General features: G+C 40.1%; 1 protein-coding gene across 1 annotated transcript; it reads right to left on the bottom strand.

The window, feature by feature from the left end:
• Positions 1-13,072: 13,072 nt before the first annotated feature.
• LOC130045690 (olfactory receptor 998-like) lies at positions 13,073-14,017 on the bottom strand. The gene has a single exon (XM_056138539.1). The coding sequence runs from the start codon at positions 14,015-14,017 to the stop codon at positions 13,073-13,075; it is 945 nt and encodes a 314-aa protein (XP_055994514.1).
• Positions 14,018-14,411: the final 394 nt, after the last annotated feature.

Genomic DNA, 14,411 nt, shown 5'->3' with positions numbered 1-14,411 from the left:
CAGAAAGATAGTTTACGCTATACTTTTGTAAAATGGGAGTTAATTGACTCCAAAATAAATTTTACTCATAGGCATCCATATTTACTTAACTAAAGCCTCAGTTGCCCATAGTTCCTAAAACCCCCCAAATCAGGGTCCCAACAAAGGACTGTATGGGCCTAGGGCAAGCTGTAAGCTATCCTGGCATCAAAAGGGAACAGGCTAAACACCATAAATATAATAAGTAAGAGCATGCCATGGAACAAACTCTGCCATAACCCAAAAAGAAGTAACTGTATAAAGACCCTTCTTGGGTTAGGAAAGACTAACCTGGCTTGAGGACTCTGGTCTGGAATATACAGAGAGAGGTCCCCAGGAATAACAACCTTTAAACTTATTATATCTCTTACTTTGTTCATACCAAATGACTAGAAATATTATAAGAAATAAACTTACTATGATGGTTTGAGTGGATGACTAGCTGAAGAACGGAGAAAGTAATGCATCATGAATGGAATTCTGCCCTTGAGTGGATCTCCTAGCAATCTGGAGTGCTGAACCCACAAATGAGATATTGTCCATCAGTTAATCGCTTAGGGTTTCCCCTGAAGAAGTGACTTTATCTCTGCTTGTTGTTATGACATTGTTTAACCCCACCTATGACAATGCTTATCCCCACCTATGTGTATCCCCAGCTTTCATGATTTCTGTAAGGGGAGAGAGGAGACTAGAAATTTGGGACTAGATGACATTGATGACTGGATGTAGAGGACTACGAGACTACAATGAGATGAGGAAGAAGATACAACATAGTAGAGGACTTTAAGGTCTACAAGTAGATTAGAATGATGAAACTATGATGACTGGGACTACAACCCAAACTAGAGCTATGATTGTGCTGTAAGAGAAAGATGGGACTACCTTGGGTAGGAGGGAGAAATGAAGTGTCTACCGACCAGTTCAGGGCCCAGTTCCTCTATTTCGCTGGTCTTTCGTCCATCCATTGCTGTCATCTGGTCTGGGGAGACTGCTCTCAACCACCTAACACACAAGTACTGTTCGCCTGCCCACACTTTTCCTTTGGAACTAGCACATTAGTCTCAGGATTTGAAAATAATAGTGCCTGGATGCCAAAGAGAGTTAAGTGGTCAGACAAGTTAAATCAATAGTCAAGCATACCAAGGTCTTCTTCTAAGATCCTTAATTCTGGTGGGAATGTTGTATGGTTAACCCCTATGGATAACAATATGGAGAGTATTCCACTAAACTAGAATTGAGCTCCTATCTGACTCAGCAATTCCACTTTTTGGTTGTTTATCCCCAGGACAGAAAAACACTCATTCAAAATTAAAAAAAAAATGTATGAACACCATTATTTATTGCAGCACTCAGTACTGTAGCTACGATTAAATATCAACCTAAATAAACAGATCGTGAAGCTGTGGTGTACTTACACAATGGAAAACTACACAACTGTATGGAATGATGAAATCATCCAATTTGAAGCACCATGGAGGGAACTGGATGGCATCATGTTAAATGAAATAATTCAGAAGGATAAACAAAGGATGTTATCTCTTACATATGGTATTTCAAATAACTGGAGTATGGAATGCTACATTTTAAAGGGGACATGCCCTGATCAACCTTGACCCCAGAGTATACCGAGGACTATAATACTTGAAATGCAAACATCTGGTTGGATCCTTGTAGGATAATATTGTTTTGTCCTTTCTGCCTTGCAGCAGGGAGCTTTGGATTATTGGGTTATTCCCATCACAGTGCTCCCTTTTCCTCTGTGTAACTTCTTTCTTTGTGCTCTGTTAGCTTGTAAATATTGTTTTTCTCTACTCCTTAAGTCCTTTGCATAGTTAATTCAGAGCAATGTCCTTTTTGTATGGGCACAAGAAGACAGTTAATGCTATGCTTTTGTAACATGGGAGTTAATTGACTCCAAATGGTATTTCCTCCCAGTCATCTGTTCTCTCGACCTAAGCCTCAGTTGCTCTTACTTCCTACCACCCCAAAAGCAGGGTCCCGACAAGGGACTGGATGGACCCAGGGCAAGAGGTGAGCTATGTGCTACCCTGGCATCGAAATGGTCCTTGCCAAAGCTCCATAATGCTTAACTATGTTTAGAGCATGATCATGGACAAATTCTGTCATTATCCCAAAATTAATAACTACATTTGGACCCTGCTAGGGTTTGGAAATATTAATCTGGCCTGAGCACTGTAATCTGAGTCTGTGGCAAGATGTTCCCAGAAGAACCGCTCTACAAGCCTCAATATATCTCTTACTGTGTCCATACAAAAATAACTAATATTAAGAAGTAGAATTAAGATGTTAATTAAGTTATTGAACCGAGGAATGGAAAAAAATAATATTTACAAGTTACATAGCAAAAAGAAAGAAGTTACAAATAAACACAGAGGAATGAGAGCACAGTGATGCGAGTAACCAAATAAATCTAAGCTCCCTGTGTTAAGGCAGAAAGGACAAACAAATATTATCCTACAGATTTTCTAAAAAAAATTTCTCCTCAGAACCGTGCAAATATGGTGAGCCTCTTCTTGTGAAGAGATAGTATTCCTCTCCAATTTTTTTAAATCACTGTGATATACAGTTACAGACTTACAAACTTTTGTGCTTACGTTTCAGTCATACAATGATCAAGTACCCATCCCTCCACTAGTGCTCATTCTCCACCACCAATGTTTGCAGTATCCCTGCCACCACCATCACCCCACCCCAACCCTGCCTCTGTGGCAGGCAGATTCCCTTTTATTCTCTTTCTCATTTAGGGTGTTGTGGTCTGCAATGCAGGTATTAAGTGGCCATCATGTTCAGTCTATAGTCTACTTTCAGCACACATCTCCCATCCCAAGCTGGTCCTCCAAACATCCTTTACTTGGTGGTCCCTTCTCTATCTCATATGCCTTTTCCCTCAGCATGTGTGGCCAGCTTCCCAGTCACAGAGCAAGCCTCCTTGTTTTAATCTCTATTATCCTTGGGTGTTAGTCTCCCATTTTGTTACTTTATATTCCACAAATGAGTTCAATCTTTTTATGTTTGTCCCTCTCTTTCTGACTCATTTCACTTAGCATGATACTCTACATGTTAATCCGCTTTTATGCAAATTTCTTGACTTCATCTTTCTAACAGCTGCATAGTATTCCATTGTGTAGTCACGGTCACGATCCTCCCGTTGTTCATCGATTTGCTCGAGCAGGCCCAGTAACGTCTCCATCATGAGACTTGTTGTTACTGTGTTTGGCATATCGAATACCTCACATGTAGCTTGCCAGGCTCTGCCATGCGGGCAAGATACTCTCAGTAGCTTGCCGGGCTCTCCGAGAGGGGCGGAGGAATCGAACTCGGGTTGGCCATGTTGGCCGCTTGTAAGGCAAATGCAGATGTACCAAAATTTCTTTAGCTAGTCATCTGTTCTCAGGCACATGTTTTATTTTTCCAGATTCTGGCTATTGTTAACAGTGCTGCAATGAACATATGAGTGTACATGTCATTTCTACTATATATTTTGCATCTCCAGGATATATTCCCAGAAGTGGTATTGCTCAGTCAAATGGGAGCTCAATTTCTAATTTTTTGAGAAATGTCCATACTGTTTTCCAAAAGGGCTGAACCAGTCGGCGTTCCCATCTGCGTCGTCTGCACCAACACTGGTTGCTTTTGTTCTTTTGGATGTGGACCAGTCTCTGTGGTGTGAGATGATATCTCATTGTGGTTTTGATCTGCATGTCCCTGATGATTAGTGACGTAGAGCATTTTCTCGTGTGCCTTTTAGCCATTTGGATTTCTTCTTTGAGAAAGTTTCTGTTCATTTTATCGCCCCATTTTCTGACAGGGTTAGGTGTTTTCTTCTCGTGGAGTTCAACCAGTGCCTTGTATATCCTTGATATCAACCCCTTATCAGATGGGTATTGGGTGAATTTCCTTTCCCATTCTGTAGACTGTCTTTACATTTTGGTCACTGTTTCTTTTGCGGTGCAGAAGCTTCTTACTTTAAGATAGTCCCATTTGTTTATCTCTGTTTCCACTTACCTAGTGTCAAACCATCCTTGCATCCCTGAGATGAATCCCACTCAGTAGTGCTGTAGAATCTTTTTGATGAATTGTTGGATTCTATTTGCTAATATTTTGTTGAGAATCTTCGCATCCATGTTCATCAAGGATATTGGCCTGTAATTTTATTTTTTCTGGTGCCTCTGTTTGCTTTTGATATTAGGGAGATATGTACCTCATAGAAACTGCTTGGGAGTTTTTCTGTTTCCTTGTTTTCCTGGAAAATCCAGAAAAGAACCAGAAAAGGTCCTCTTTAACTGTTTGGAAGAATTTGCTAGTGAATCTATCTGTACCTGGACTTTTGTTGTAGGGAAGATTTTTGATTACAGTTTCAATTTCCTTGATTGTAATAGGTCTATTCGGGTATTCCAAATCTTCTTGGCTCAGCCCTGGGAGGTTATAGGAATCCAGGAATTTATCCATTTCTTCTAGGTTCTCTTGTTTTGTGCCATACATACTTTCAAAGTTGTCTCTGATGATCTTTTGAATTTCTTTGGTTTCCATTGTGATGTCCTCCTTTCCATTTCTGATTTGGTTAATAGTGTTCTCTCTCTCTCTCTCTCTCTCTCTCTCTCTCTCTCTCTCTCTCTGAGTCTTTCAAGTGGTTATCAATCTTGTTTATTTTCTCAAAGAACCAGCTCTTTGTTTCATTGATCTTTCGGATTGTTTTTTAGGTATCGATGGCATTGATTTCTGCTCTAAGTTTTATTATTTCTTTTCTTCTGCCTGGTTTGAGCTCCTTTTGTTGGTCATTTTCTAAGTTCTTGAGCTGTGAGGTCAAGTTATTTATGTGGGCCCTTCCTTCCTGAGATATGCTTGCAGAGCTATAAATTTTCCCCTTAACATGGCTTTAGCTGTGTCCCACAGGTTCTGGTAGCTCGTGTCTTCATTCTCATTTTTTTCCCAGTGTCGATGCCAAGACTTTAGACGAACCTCTAGACGCTACCCTGCAAGCAGGAAGCAGAACCAAGACCCCACTTCACAGTAAGTGAGGAAGCTAAAACCTTGTGAGTCTGGTGACCTGCAGAAATACAGCATTCTCAAATATGCCAGCCTAGTCATACAGTATCTTGGCAGTATGGGCAGCAGTTTCCCCCTCTCTTACACATCCTTAACCTGGATTGACCTTCAGATATCACTATGAGCTTTCTCTTTGCCCTGTGTGTAACCAACCACAAGAATGTGGAAGACATAATCTGTAAAGCCTACATGTCTAGCTTCATATCTTCCTCTGACAATTTTAATCATAACAACATAGCTTTGACAGCATAGCTTTGACAAGACATGTATACCCTGATGTTCCTTTGATGAATGCTCATCCTATAACTGTTTATAGTCTCGTTAGTGAGTCTTTCTCTGCGATGAAGTCATTAGTATGTAACTGATAAAAAAAATAGAATAAAAAGAGGTCTTTTCCTCAGCCAGATTGAGCCTTAGTCCTCCATGCTCTCTACATTCTTCTCTCGTGTCTTGTCTCTGTGCCTCTGATTGATTGATCCATCACTGCATGCACCATTCCAGGTATTTTCTAAATTCTTCTCTGATTTCCTCCCTGACCAACTCATTGTTCAACATTGAGTTGTTTAATTTCCATTGTTTGATTTGGTTCTTTGCATCTGTACATGATTAATGTCTATCTTCAGTGCATCATGGTCTGAAAAGATAGTTGATATAATTTCTATCTTCCTGATTCTACTGAGGCATGTTTTGTGACCCAGCATGTGGTCTATTTTGGAAAATGTTCTGTGTGCACTGGAAAAGAATATGTGTTCTTTTTTATGGGGATGTAAAGCCCTGTATAGAACTATTAGCTCTCTCTCTTCTATTTCTTCCCACAGAGCCATTGTTTCCTTGCTGAGTTTTTATCTTGTTGATTTATCAAGAGGTGATACAGTGGTGTTAATGTCTCCAACTACTATTGTGTTGTTAGAAATGTCCTTCTTAAAATCTGTTAGCAGTTGTTTTAAGTATTTAGCTGGTTCCCACATTGGCTGCGTATAAGTTTAGGAGAGTGATTTCTTTCTGCTTTACATATCCATGGATATATAAAAAATTGCCCCTTCTCATCTTTTTTTCAACCTGAAATCTATGTTGTTGGATACTAGTAAGGCCACCCAGCGTTTTTGAGGGAGTTGTTGGCTTGCAGGATTGTTTTGCATCCTTTGATTTTGAGTCTGTGTTTGCTCTGACAGTTCAGATCTGTTTCTTCTATGCAGAAGAATGTTTGGTTAAGTTTCTGAATCCATTTTGCCACTCTTTGTCTCTTAATTGGTGCATTTAGACCATTGACATTGAGAGAGATTATTCTCATGGGTTTTTGTGTCATCTTTCTGTAGGAGTTGTGCTTGTAGGGTTTTTTCTTGTCTTATAGTGGCCCCCTTAGCACTTCTTTTAAGTTTGGTCACGAGTCTATGAAATTCCTAAGCTGTTGTTTATCCATGAAATAATGTATCATTCCTTCGAGTTTGAGTGGGAATTTAGCCAGATAAAGTATTATTGGTGAGGTGTTCATTTCATTGAGGGTTTTCACTATATCCCACCATTGTCTTTGGGCTTGGAGGGTTTCCTCTGATGGGTCTGCTCTAAATCTAAGGGGTGTTCCTTTGTATGTGATTTCCTTCTTTGACCTTGCTGCTTGCAATATTGTGTCTCTATCCATGGCATCCATCATTCTGACTATTATATGTCTTGGAGTCGTTTCATTAGGGTCTCTTTTAGCTGACACCATTTGGGCTCCTTGGATCTGTATGTCTGCATTCTCCAGTTCTGGGAACTTTTCAGCAATGATATCTTTAATTGTGTATTTTTCATTGGTGTTACCTTCCGATGACTCTAGTGTTGTTCCTCTTGGAATCATCCCGTAGGTCTCTGATTTGCCCTAGAGCTCTTTTGAGGTCTTTTCCCATTGTTTGTTATTACCTGTAAGCTTTCTCCAGCTTATCTTCAAGCTCACTGATTCGGTTTTCGGCTATAGCCATTCTACTGTTGAGAGTACCCACTGAGTTTTATATTTCATCTACCAAATCTTTTATTAGTGACACTTCTGATTGTAGCTTTCTTATTCTGCTCTCAGATTTTCCTGTATTTTCTTGGCTGTCTGTTCCACTGTTTCTTTCATGTCCTCCTTTAATTTACTGGATGTCTTCTCCACTGTATCTTTGAGTTCATTTAACATCCTCAGCATTTCATCTCTGCATTCTTTATTGGAGAGATCTTATTTGTGGGTAACCCTTGTTGAGGTTTCTGGACTCTTTTCTTCATCCTTTCCTCGTGGTGGTTATTTGTGCTGTTTCTTCATGTTGTTGTGGTTGTATGGAGGTGGGGTCTTCCAGTTCACTAGCACTATTCCCTCTTGTTGTGAGAAAGGATTCTGGAAGAGCTCAGCTGATGGTGGTCACATTTTTCCCCTTCTAGAATATGTCCTTCCTCTCAGATGTTTTTCTGTGACTTATGTGAGCCCTTTAGTGAATGTACAGAGGATGTATTTTTTTATACTGGGCTTGTACAGCTTCTTTTGTTCACCGGTATTTTGGTGAAATTGGAATAGACTTGTGTTCACCCGTATTTTGGTGCAATTAGAATAGGCTAGTGGACTATTGGCCTATTGTGTTTGAGATAGCCAGGAAGTTCTCCACAGAATTAGGTAATGGGGATTGAGATGTGAGTCCAGAATTCTGGGAGAGGGGAAAATGACTGCAGCCACGTCCCCTGCTGCAGAGGCCATGCCCACTACCATAAAGACCATGCCCCCTGCCGCCACCAGAGGCTGGGAGTTGGTCGGTCCAGGTGACGGGCTAGGGCAAGAGCTTACTTTTGGGTGCAGGCTGGGAGACCATACACCTGGGAGAGGAAGGTGGAGGTGCTAGAGGGCAGTGACTGAGGGCAGGATGCATGCCCAGAGGGGTGCAGGAATAAGTTCGGGTTCACTGCTGGGCTGAGATGCACGCGCAGGGATGGTTCACTGATCAGGGAAGTCAGAGCACTTGGGAGAGGAAGGTGGAGGCGCTAGAGGGCAGGGGCTGTGGGCAGGATGCACAGCCAGTGGGATGCTGGGTTTCTCTCCAAGTTTTAAGCAAACATTGAAATCTTTCTCCCTAGTACAATATGAGACTTCTTCAAAGAAGTTCCCCCATACTCTTGGTTACTTGAGTATAAATGAGGTTGCATCAAAGTGAACACAAATAGTGCTTGAGGTTGATAACATAATCCTGGGCTTGATAATATAATAAAAAGTCTATACCCACAAATAAAATAATAGCTTAAATGGATTAATAGGAGACTAGAGGGGGTATGTGTATGAATAGAATCTGAGTGAGCTTATCAAGAAAACCAGTATGTAAAATTGAAAAATGACACATACATGTGATAACCTCTCAGAATCTATGATGTAGACCATAATGCCCAGAAGGAAGGAGAGAGGTGAGAGCGAAAGAGAGAGAGAGAGAGAGAGAGAGAGAGATACACAGAGAGATAAAGAGAAGAGGAAGCATGAGAGGCAAAGAGGAAAAGTGCCTGCCATAGAGCTATAGAGGCAAGCTGGTGGAACAGAGGTGGCAAGAGGGAAACTGGGGTTATTGGTGGTAGAAAATGGACACTGATGGAGGAGTGGGTGTTATAACATTGTTTGAATGAAGCCTGATCATGAGCAGCTTTCTAATTTTGTGTCCCATGGCGACTCAAGAGAAAGAAAGAAAGGAAGAAAGAAAGAAAGAAAGAAAGAAAGAAAGAAAGAAAGAAAGGAGATAACAGAGTTTTAATTTACAAATCCATTCCTGCTAGGGGCTTTAAACCCAGACAAGGACCTTAGGAAATAATATTAAACCTCTAGTCAATGATAAAAGAAAAAAACAGTGACGCAAGTTGACCAAAACTCTCCCACAGGCATGTGATGACTATCAGGATATGGGTCAGAAAGGCACCAGTGCCACTAATCTGGTTAGTAATGGTTCTCTCTCAGGCACAGGACATCCTACAGCAGCTATGTGGGATAACAGAGCTACCTGATAGACATGGGCTAACAGGACTCTCCGAGAGAGCTAAAGCCATGGACAGTGCTATAGTATCAGAAGTCAGGTATGTGTGGTGTAAGTGAAAGCCTATGCATTTAATGATCTTCTATTATTTCCTGAAAGTTGCTTTAAGTTTAACAATAATCTTTACCAATTTTCTGCCATCGGTCAATAATAAAAATGTCACATTTTTAGTGGCTAAAATATTTGATACCTGATAAGGTGATTCCCCATAGCTATCCTTCCCATCGTTTTTGCATGTTGCAACTTTCCCATTTAAAACCATTACAAACATTTCAAAGGTAATTTTATCATATATATGAATTTCTCAAGGACTCATTTCCTAGTACTGGGTCTAACTATACCTTCTTATTATATTTATACTTTTAGGACATGCTATGTATACAATTTTGCAGTAAAGAGTATGTCCTCTTACTCTCTTAACTTTTATAATTTCTGTTCCATCCTTGTATAATCATTGACACTAACACTGAAATCTGGAATTCAAGAAATCAATGGTGAATAATACAAAACTCAGAGTTAAAAGGCTTAAAAATAGCAGATTTCAGGGCCTCATTCAACATTTAGGTGTTAGACATCCTAACACACTGATGTAAAGTCTGCTAATCTCATAATATTAACCCAGAAAAAAATAAAAACCCTTTTTACTCTGTTATTGTCACAGCAATGATTGGGACAGAAGTGGAAGGAGATATTCAAAAGGGCTTAAGAGTAAAATGGCAGATTCTGTTTTGATTCCATATGTCACATTTATATTCATTTATTCAGGCTAAAAATACTTCCTAATCACCCTTGATGTATCAGGCTGTGTTCAAGACCCTCAAGTTATAATCGTGAACAAAACTGTTTCCAAGTTAAAAAAATAAAATAAAAAGTAACCTTGAACATGATGAAATCACTGTGAAATTATTTTAAGCTTCACCTGTGTCTAATGTGTCAATCATATGTGAGAGTTAAGAAAGATCTTAGCATCACACTACCATCTTCCTAAGATATATGATGAAAGTCTTCATCTACCTTTTGGCGCCTATTTAATGATTGAATTAGACAACCATTATAGCTACTATGCCCTAGCTGTTAAACCATGTTTTTACTACTTTTATGCCATGCTCTTCTTCCCTGAAAACTAGAGTCATGATACATTTAATATTGTACATGGTTATTATTTATCATACACCACAAAAAAAATAGCCAGCTGAGATACAGGGTTAGGTGATGCCTTGCATCTGTTTAACCATTGTTTGATACCTGGCACCAATGGTGCTCTGTGCATGGCTAAGAGTGTCTTCTAAAAACAAAGCATGCAGTACATCTGAAGCTTAGTCAAGTATGGCCTGACTTCACCCCCTCAAAAAGAAGATGCTGGAGAATATTGGGGTAGACAGTCAGGTAAGTGAGTTCTTTGGCAACGAATTTCAGGAAGACTGAAAACCAAGAAACGCAAACCAGGAAGAGGGGTACAGGTGGGAATGTGTACGGTGCATTCAGGGAGTCCTGAGCTTTATTCTGAGCAATAGGATAACTGCTTGGTTCCCTGAACAAGCATTTCAATGTGAGTCTTGAGCACTGAGCTAGAAGTAGACCCTGAACATAACTGGGCATGTCCAAAAATCTGGAAGAGAGAGAAAGGAAAAGAAACACACACACACACACACACACACACACACACACACACACACACACTTTAAATGGTTGTCTAAATCAAATAAATTCTGAAAACTACAGGAGCCACACTGGAGAAAGGCAGCTTGGTTCTTTATCAGCTGTGTGACAACGAGGTGTTTATTTCAGAGAAAACTCTTTGAAGTGCATGTTGGGTGTCAACATTTAAATCATGCACTTGCTTTAACAACAAAAAAACCCAACAAGCATGGCTTACATTATGACATGAGTTGTTCCAAAATGAAAAGCATTTCATACAATGGATTGAATTCAAGGATTAGAGAGAGCAAACAAGTTTTTAGACAGGGAAATTGGAACACTGAGGATATCACTGTTAAACTGTTATTTTTCATGCCAGTTGTACTCTTTAGACCTGGAAAGTTTATTGTATTCATATGGTTCCATTTCTCTATTATTTTGAACACAAGAAATTAAACCTCTCCTTTTCCCCCTTGAGTGTCATTCCCATGGAAAAGATCAGGTCGGTGGTTGTGTTTTGTCAACCCTCTCTACTCATTTACACGTGCATATGCATGTACATTTGCTCCTTACGTGGAGTTTACTTCTTTTCTGGATGATCTCTACTGCATGATCCTCAACTTAATTTTTGTTCTCACCTTTTACAATATACAATAGTTCTTGCCAGTCAGTTCATGTTGCACCATTCACACACTCATTTGATATGTACTTCTCCAGAGAGTGTAATGTTCTCATGATATTAAAATTATTCCTTTGGGGCTGGAGCTATAGCACAGTGGGGAGGGCGTTTGCCTTGCATGTGGCCGACCCAGATTCGATTCCCAGCATCCCATATGGTCCCCTGAACACGGCCAGGAGTAATTCCTGAGTTCAGAGGCAGGAGTAACACCTGTGCATTGCCGGGTGTGACTCAAAAAGAAAAAAAATTTAAAAATTAACTTATTCCTTTGACTTTGTCACACAATGCTTGAAGTGCACTATTATGCACAGGCAGTTAGGGTGCTGTGGTCCAAGTTTTCAAACAAGTTTTATTTCTAGATTAAATGCCATAAATATTGATGACTTTAAATGAAAATTAAAGATAGTTTTGCAGAAATGGTGCAGTCCATACTGTCATCAGAAAATAATAAGGAGGAAAGGCAAATAGGAAAACTCACTACCTTATCTCATTGTTTCATAGTTGAAAGATATTGACTGGAATTTTAATTTCATTTTATTTAACTGGATTCACAATGATGTTAAACACTTTTTCCACACAAATTGGCAACTTGCATTTCCACCTCTGAGAAATACCTGTTCATTTCTTTGCCCATTTATCTGCTTTTCTTTCTGATTATCACTCAGATTGCTACTTATAAGCTAGGAATTATCATTCCCTTGTTTGATACATATCACTCTCACCCCGTTGTTCTTCAATTCACTCAAATGGGCCCAGTAATGTCTCCTTCATCCCTGTCATGTACAAGTATATCGCGATGACATACTAGGGGCTCCTTCAGGGTCAGGGGAATGAGGACCATTCATTGTTACTGTTTTTGACATATCGAGTACGCCATGGGTAGCTTGTCAGGCTCTGCCGTGAGGGTGGGATACACTCGATAGCTTGTCGGGCTCTCCAAGACGAATGGAGGCATTTGGGGCAGCCTCTAATCACCTTTACAGGTATTCCTAGTCAGGCATATAGGTGGGTATGATACTCTCGGTAGCCTACCGGGTTCTCTGAGAGTGAGAACTAGAGAATAAGAGGTCTTCTGGGAGCTTAGTTTTATAGTCTCTGGATGGCCGTTGATGGGGTTACACAACAGTTGGTGGGTGTAACTGTCTAGCTACTGGAAGGTGGGGAAGCTGGGTGGAGGAGGCCCAGTTCTGAGCCGAGCAGGCTTGGAGATCTCAGTCCCAGGTCCCACACACCAGGGTTTCTCTGCCAGTTCCTCTTTCAAGTGTGTGGAGAGTGGTCTCAGCATGACTTTGGCTGAGGTCTTCAGCTGTCGGGGCTCTTCTCGATACATATGCAAAAATATTTTCCTTGGATCTATTATTTCCTCTTAACATTTTTGTGGCACTTTGAACTTCTGGAAGAAGTATTATTTCCATCCTGACAATTATACAAATATTCACTTAAACTTTTTCATGTATGTTCTCAACCTATCTCTATTTAATTTGAAGCCCCTACCCTACCACAGAAAACAGACTGTGGAAAATACTGAAGGGCTAATCCATTCCCCAAATCATTATGAGTGACAGAAGCAAGACTCACCTGCATCTTCTGATCTAGTGTTCTCCTTACTATGCATCATGCACCAACAAATCCAGTACAAGACAAATCAAGTTCTGCGTCACCTAACTATTAGAGAAAGTTTCCTTTCAAACATCTTCCTGAATGTGTCTTTCACTTCCTTGTTCCTCAAACTGTAAATGAGGGGGTTCAACATGGGGATCACCACAGTATAAAACAGAGAAATCACTTTATTGATATCCATGGAGAAAGTTTTACCAGGATGCACATAGATAAAGAAAAGAGTCCCATAGAGTATAGAGACAGCTGCCAGGTGAGATGAACAAGTGGAGAAAGCTTTGCGTCTCCCATCAGCTGTCTGTATCCTCAGGATGGCCATCAGAATGCAAATATAGGACAACATGATAATCAGGCCACTAAGTACACCTATAGATCCAGCCATGACAAAGAGCACCAACTTATTGATCCATGTATCAGCACATGCTAGGGAAAGCAATGGTGAAATATCACAGAAAAAGTGATTGATAATATTTGGACCACAAAAGGGCAAGCCAAAGGCAAGAACTGTGTGAGTCGTGATACTGATAAAAGATATGACATAGGGTCCTACCACCAGCAGCACACAGACCCTCTGAGACATGATGAGTGAATACAGTAAGGGCTTGCAGATGGCCATATACCGATCATAGGCCATGGAAGCCAAAAGGAAACACTCAATTACCACAAAGAAACCAGCAAACCATAACTGTGCAGCACATCCCATAAAAGAGATGCCCTTTTTCTTGTCAAAGACATCACACAGCATCTTGGGGGCAATGCAAGAAGACATACATAAATCTGCAAAAGACAAGTGACTTAGGAAAAAGTACATAGGAGTGTGGAGTCTGGAATTGACCCATATGAGGGTGATCATCCCCAAATTACCCCCAACAGTGACAAGGTAGATAAAGAGAAGCATGAGAAAAAGGACAATCTGCTGATGGAGTTGATCTGTGAGACCCAAGAAGAGAAATTCTGTCACCGCTGTCTGATTCTTATCTTCCATAGATCTGTTGTAATCTACTACAACAAAGAAAAGAATTATCTTTACAAGTCTGTCATTAACAATTATAAGAATATTTAATCCACTTACCTGTTATTTTAAAGACACCAAGAATACACAATTACAGACATAGTAATTAGTTATTTCTCTCAATTTAATCTTAACAACTTTGCAAAGATTCTATGTAAATTTAAACTATTTACTTTGATCTCTTTGGATCCAATCTTTTCTCCCATAAAACAAATTATCCAATCAAATTATAAGGACAGCTGAAATTGTACTTAAAATTATAATTTTAAGTAAGGGGGCTATAGTAATAGTACAGCTGGTCGTGGTTTGCCTTGCATGCAGCCAACTCAGGAGAAATCCCTGAGTGGAGAGCCAGGAGTAAGCCATG

This window comes from Sorex fumeus, unplaced genomic scaffold (assembly GCF_029834395.1).
Source record: "Sorex fumeus unplaced genomic scaffold, SorFum_2.1 ptg000007l, whole genome shotgun sequence".
NCBI lineage: Eukaryota > Metazoa > Chordata > Mammalia > Eulipotyphla > Soricidae > Sorex > Sorex fumeus.
The sequence above is the reverse complement of the archived record's forward strand: the minus strand, read 5'-3'. Positions and strand labels throughout refer to the sequence as shown.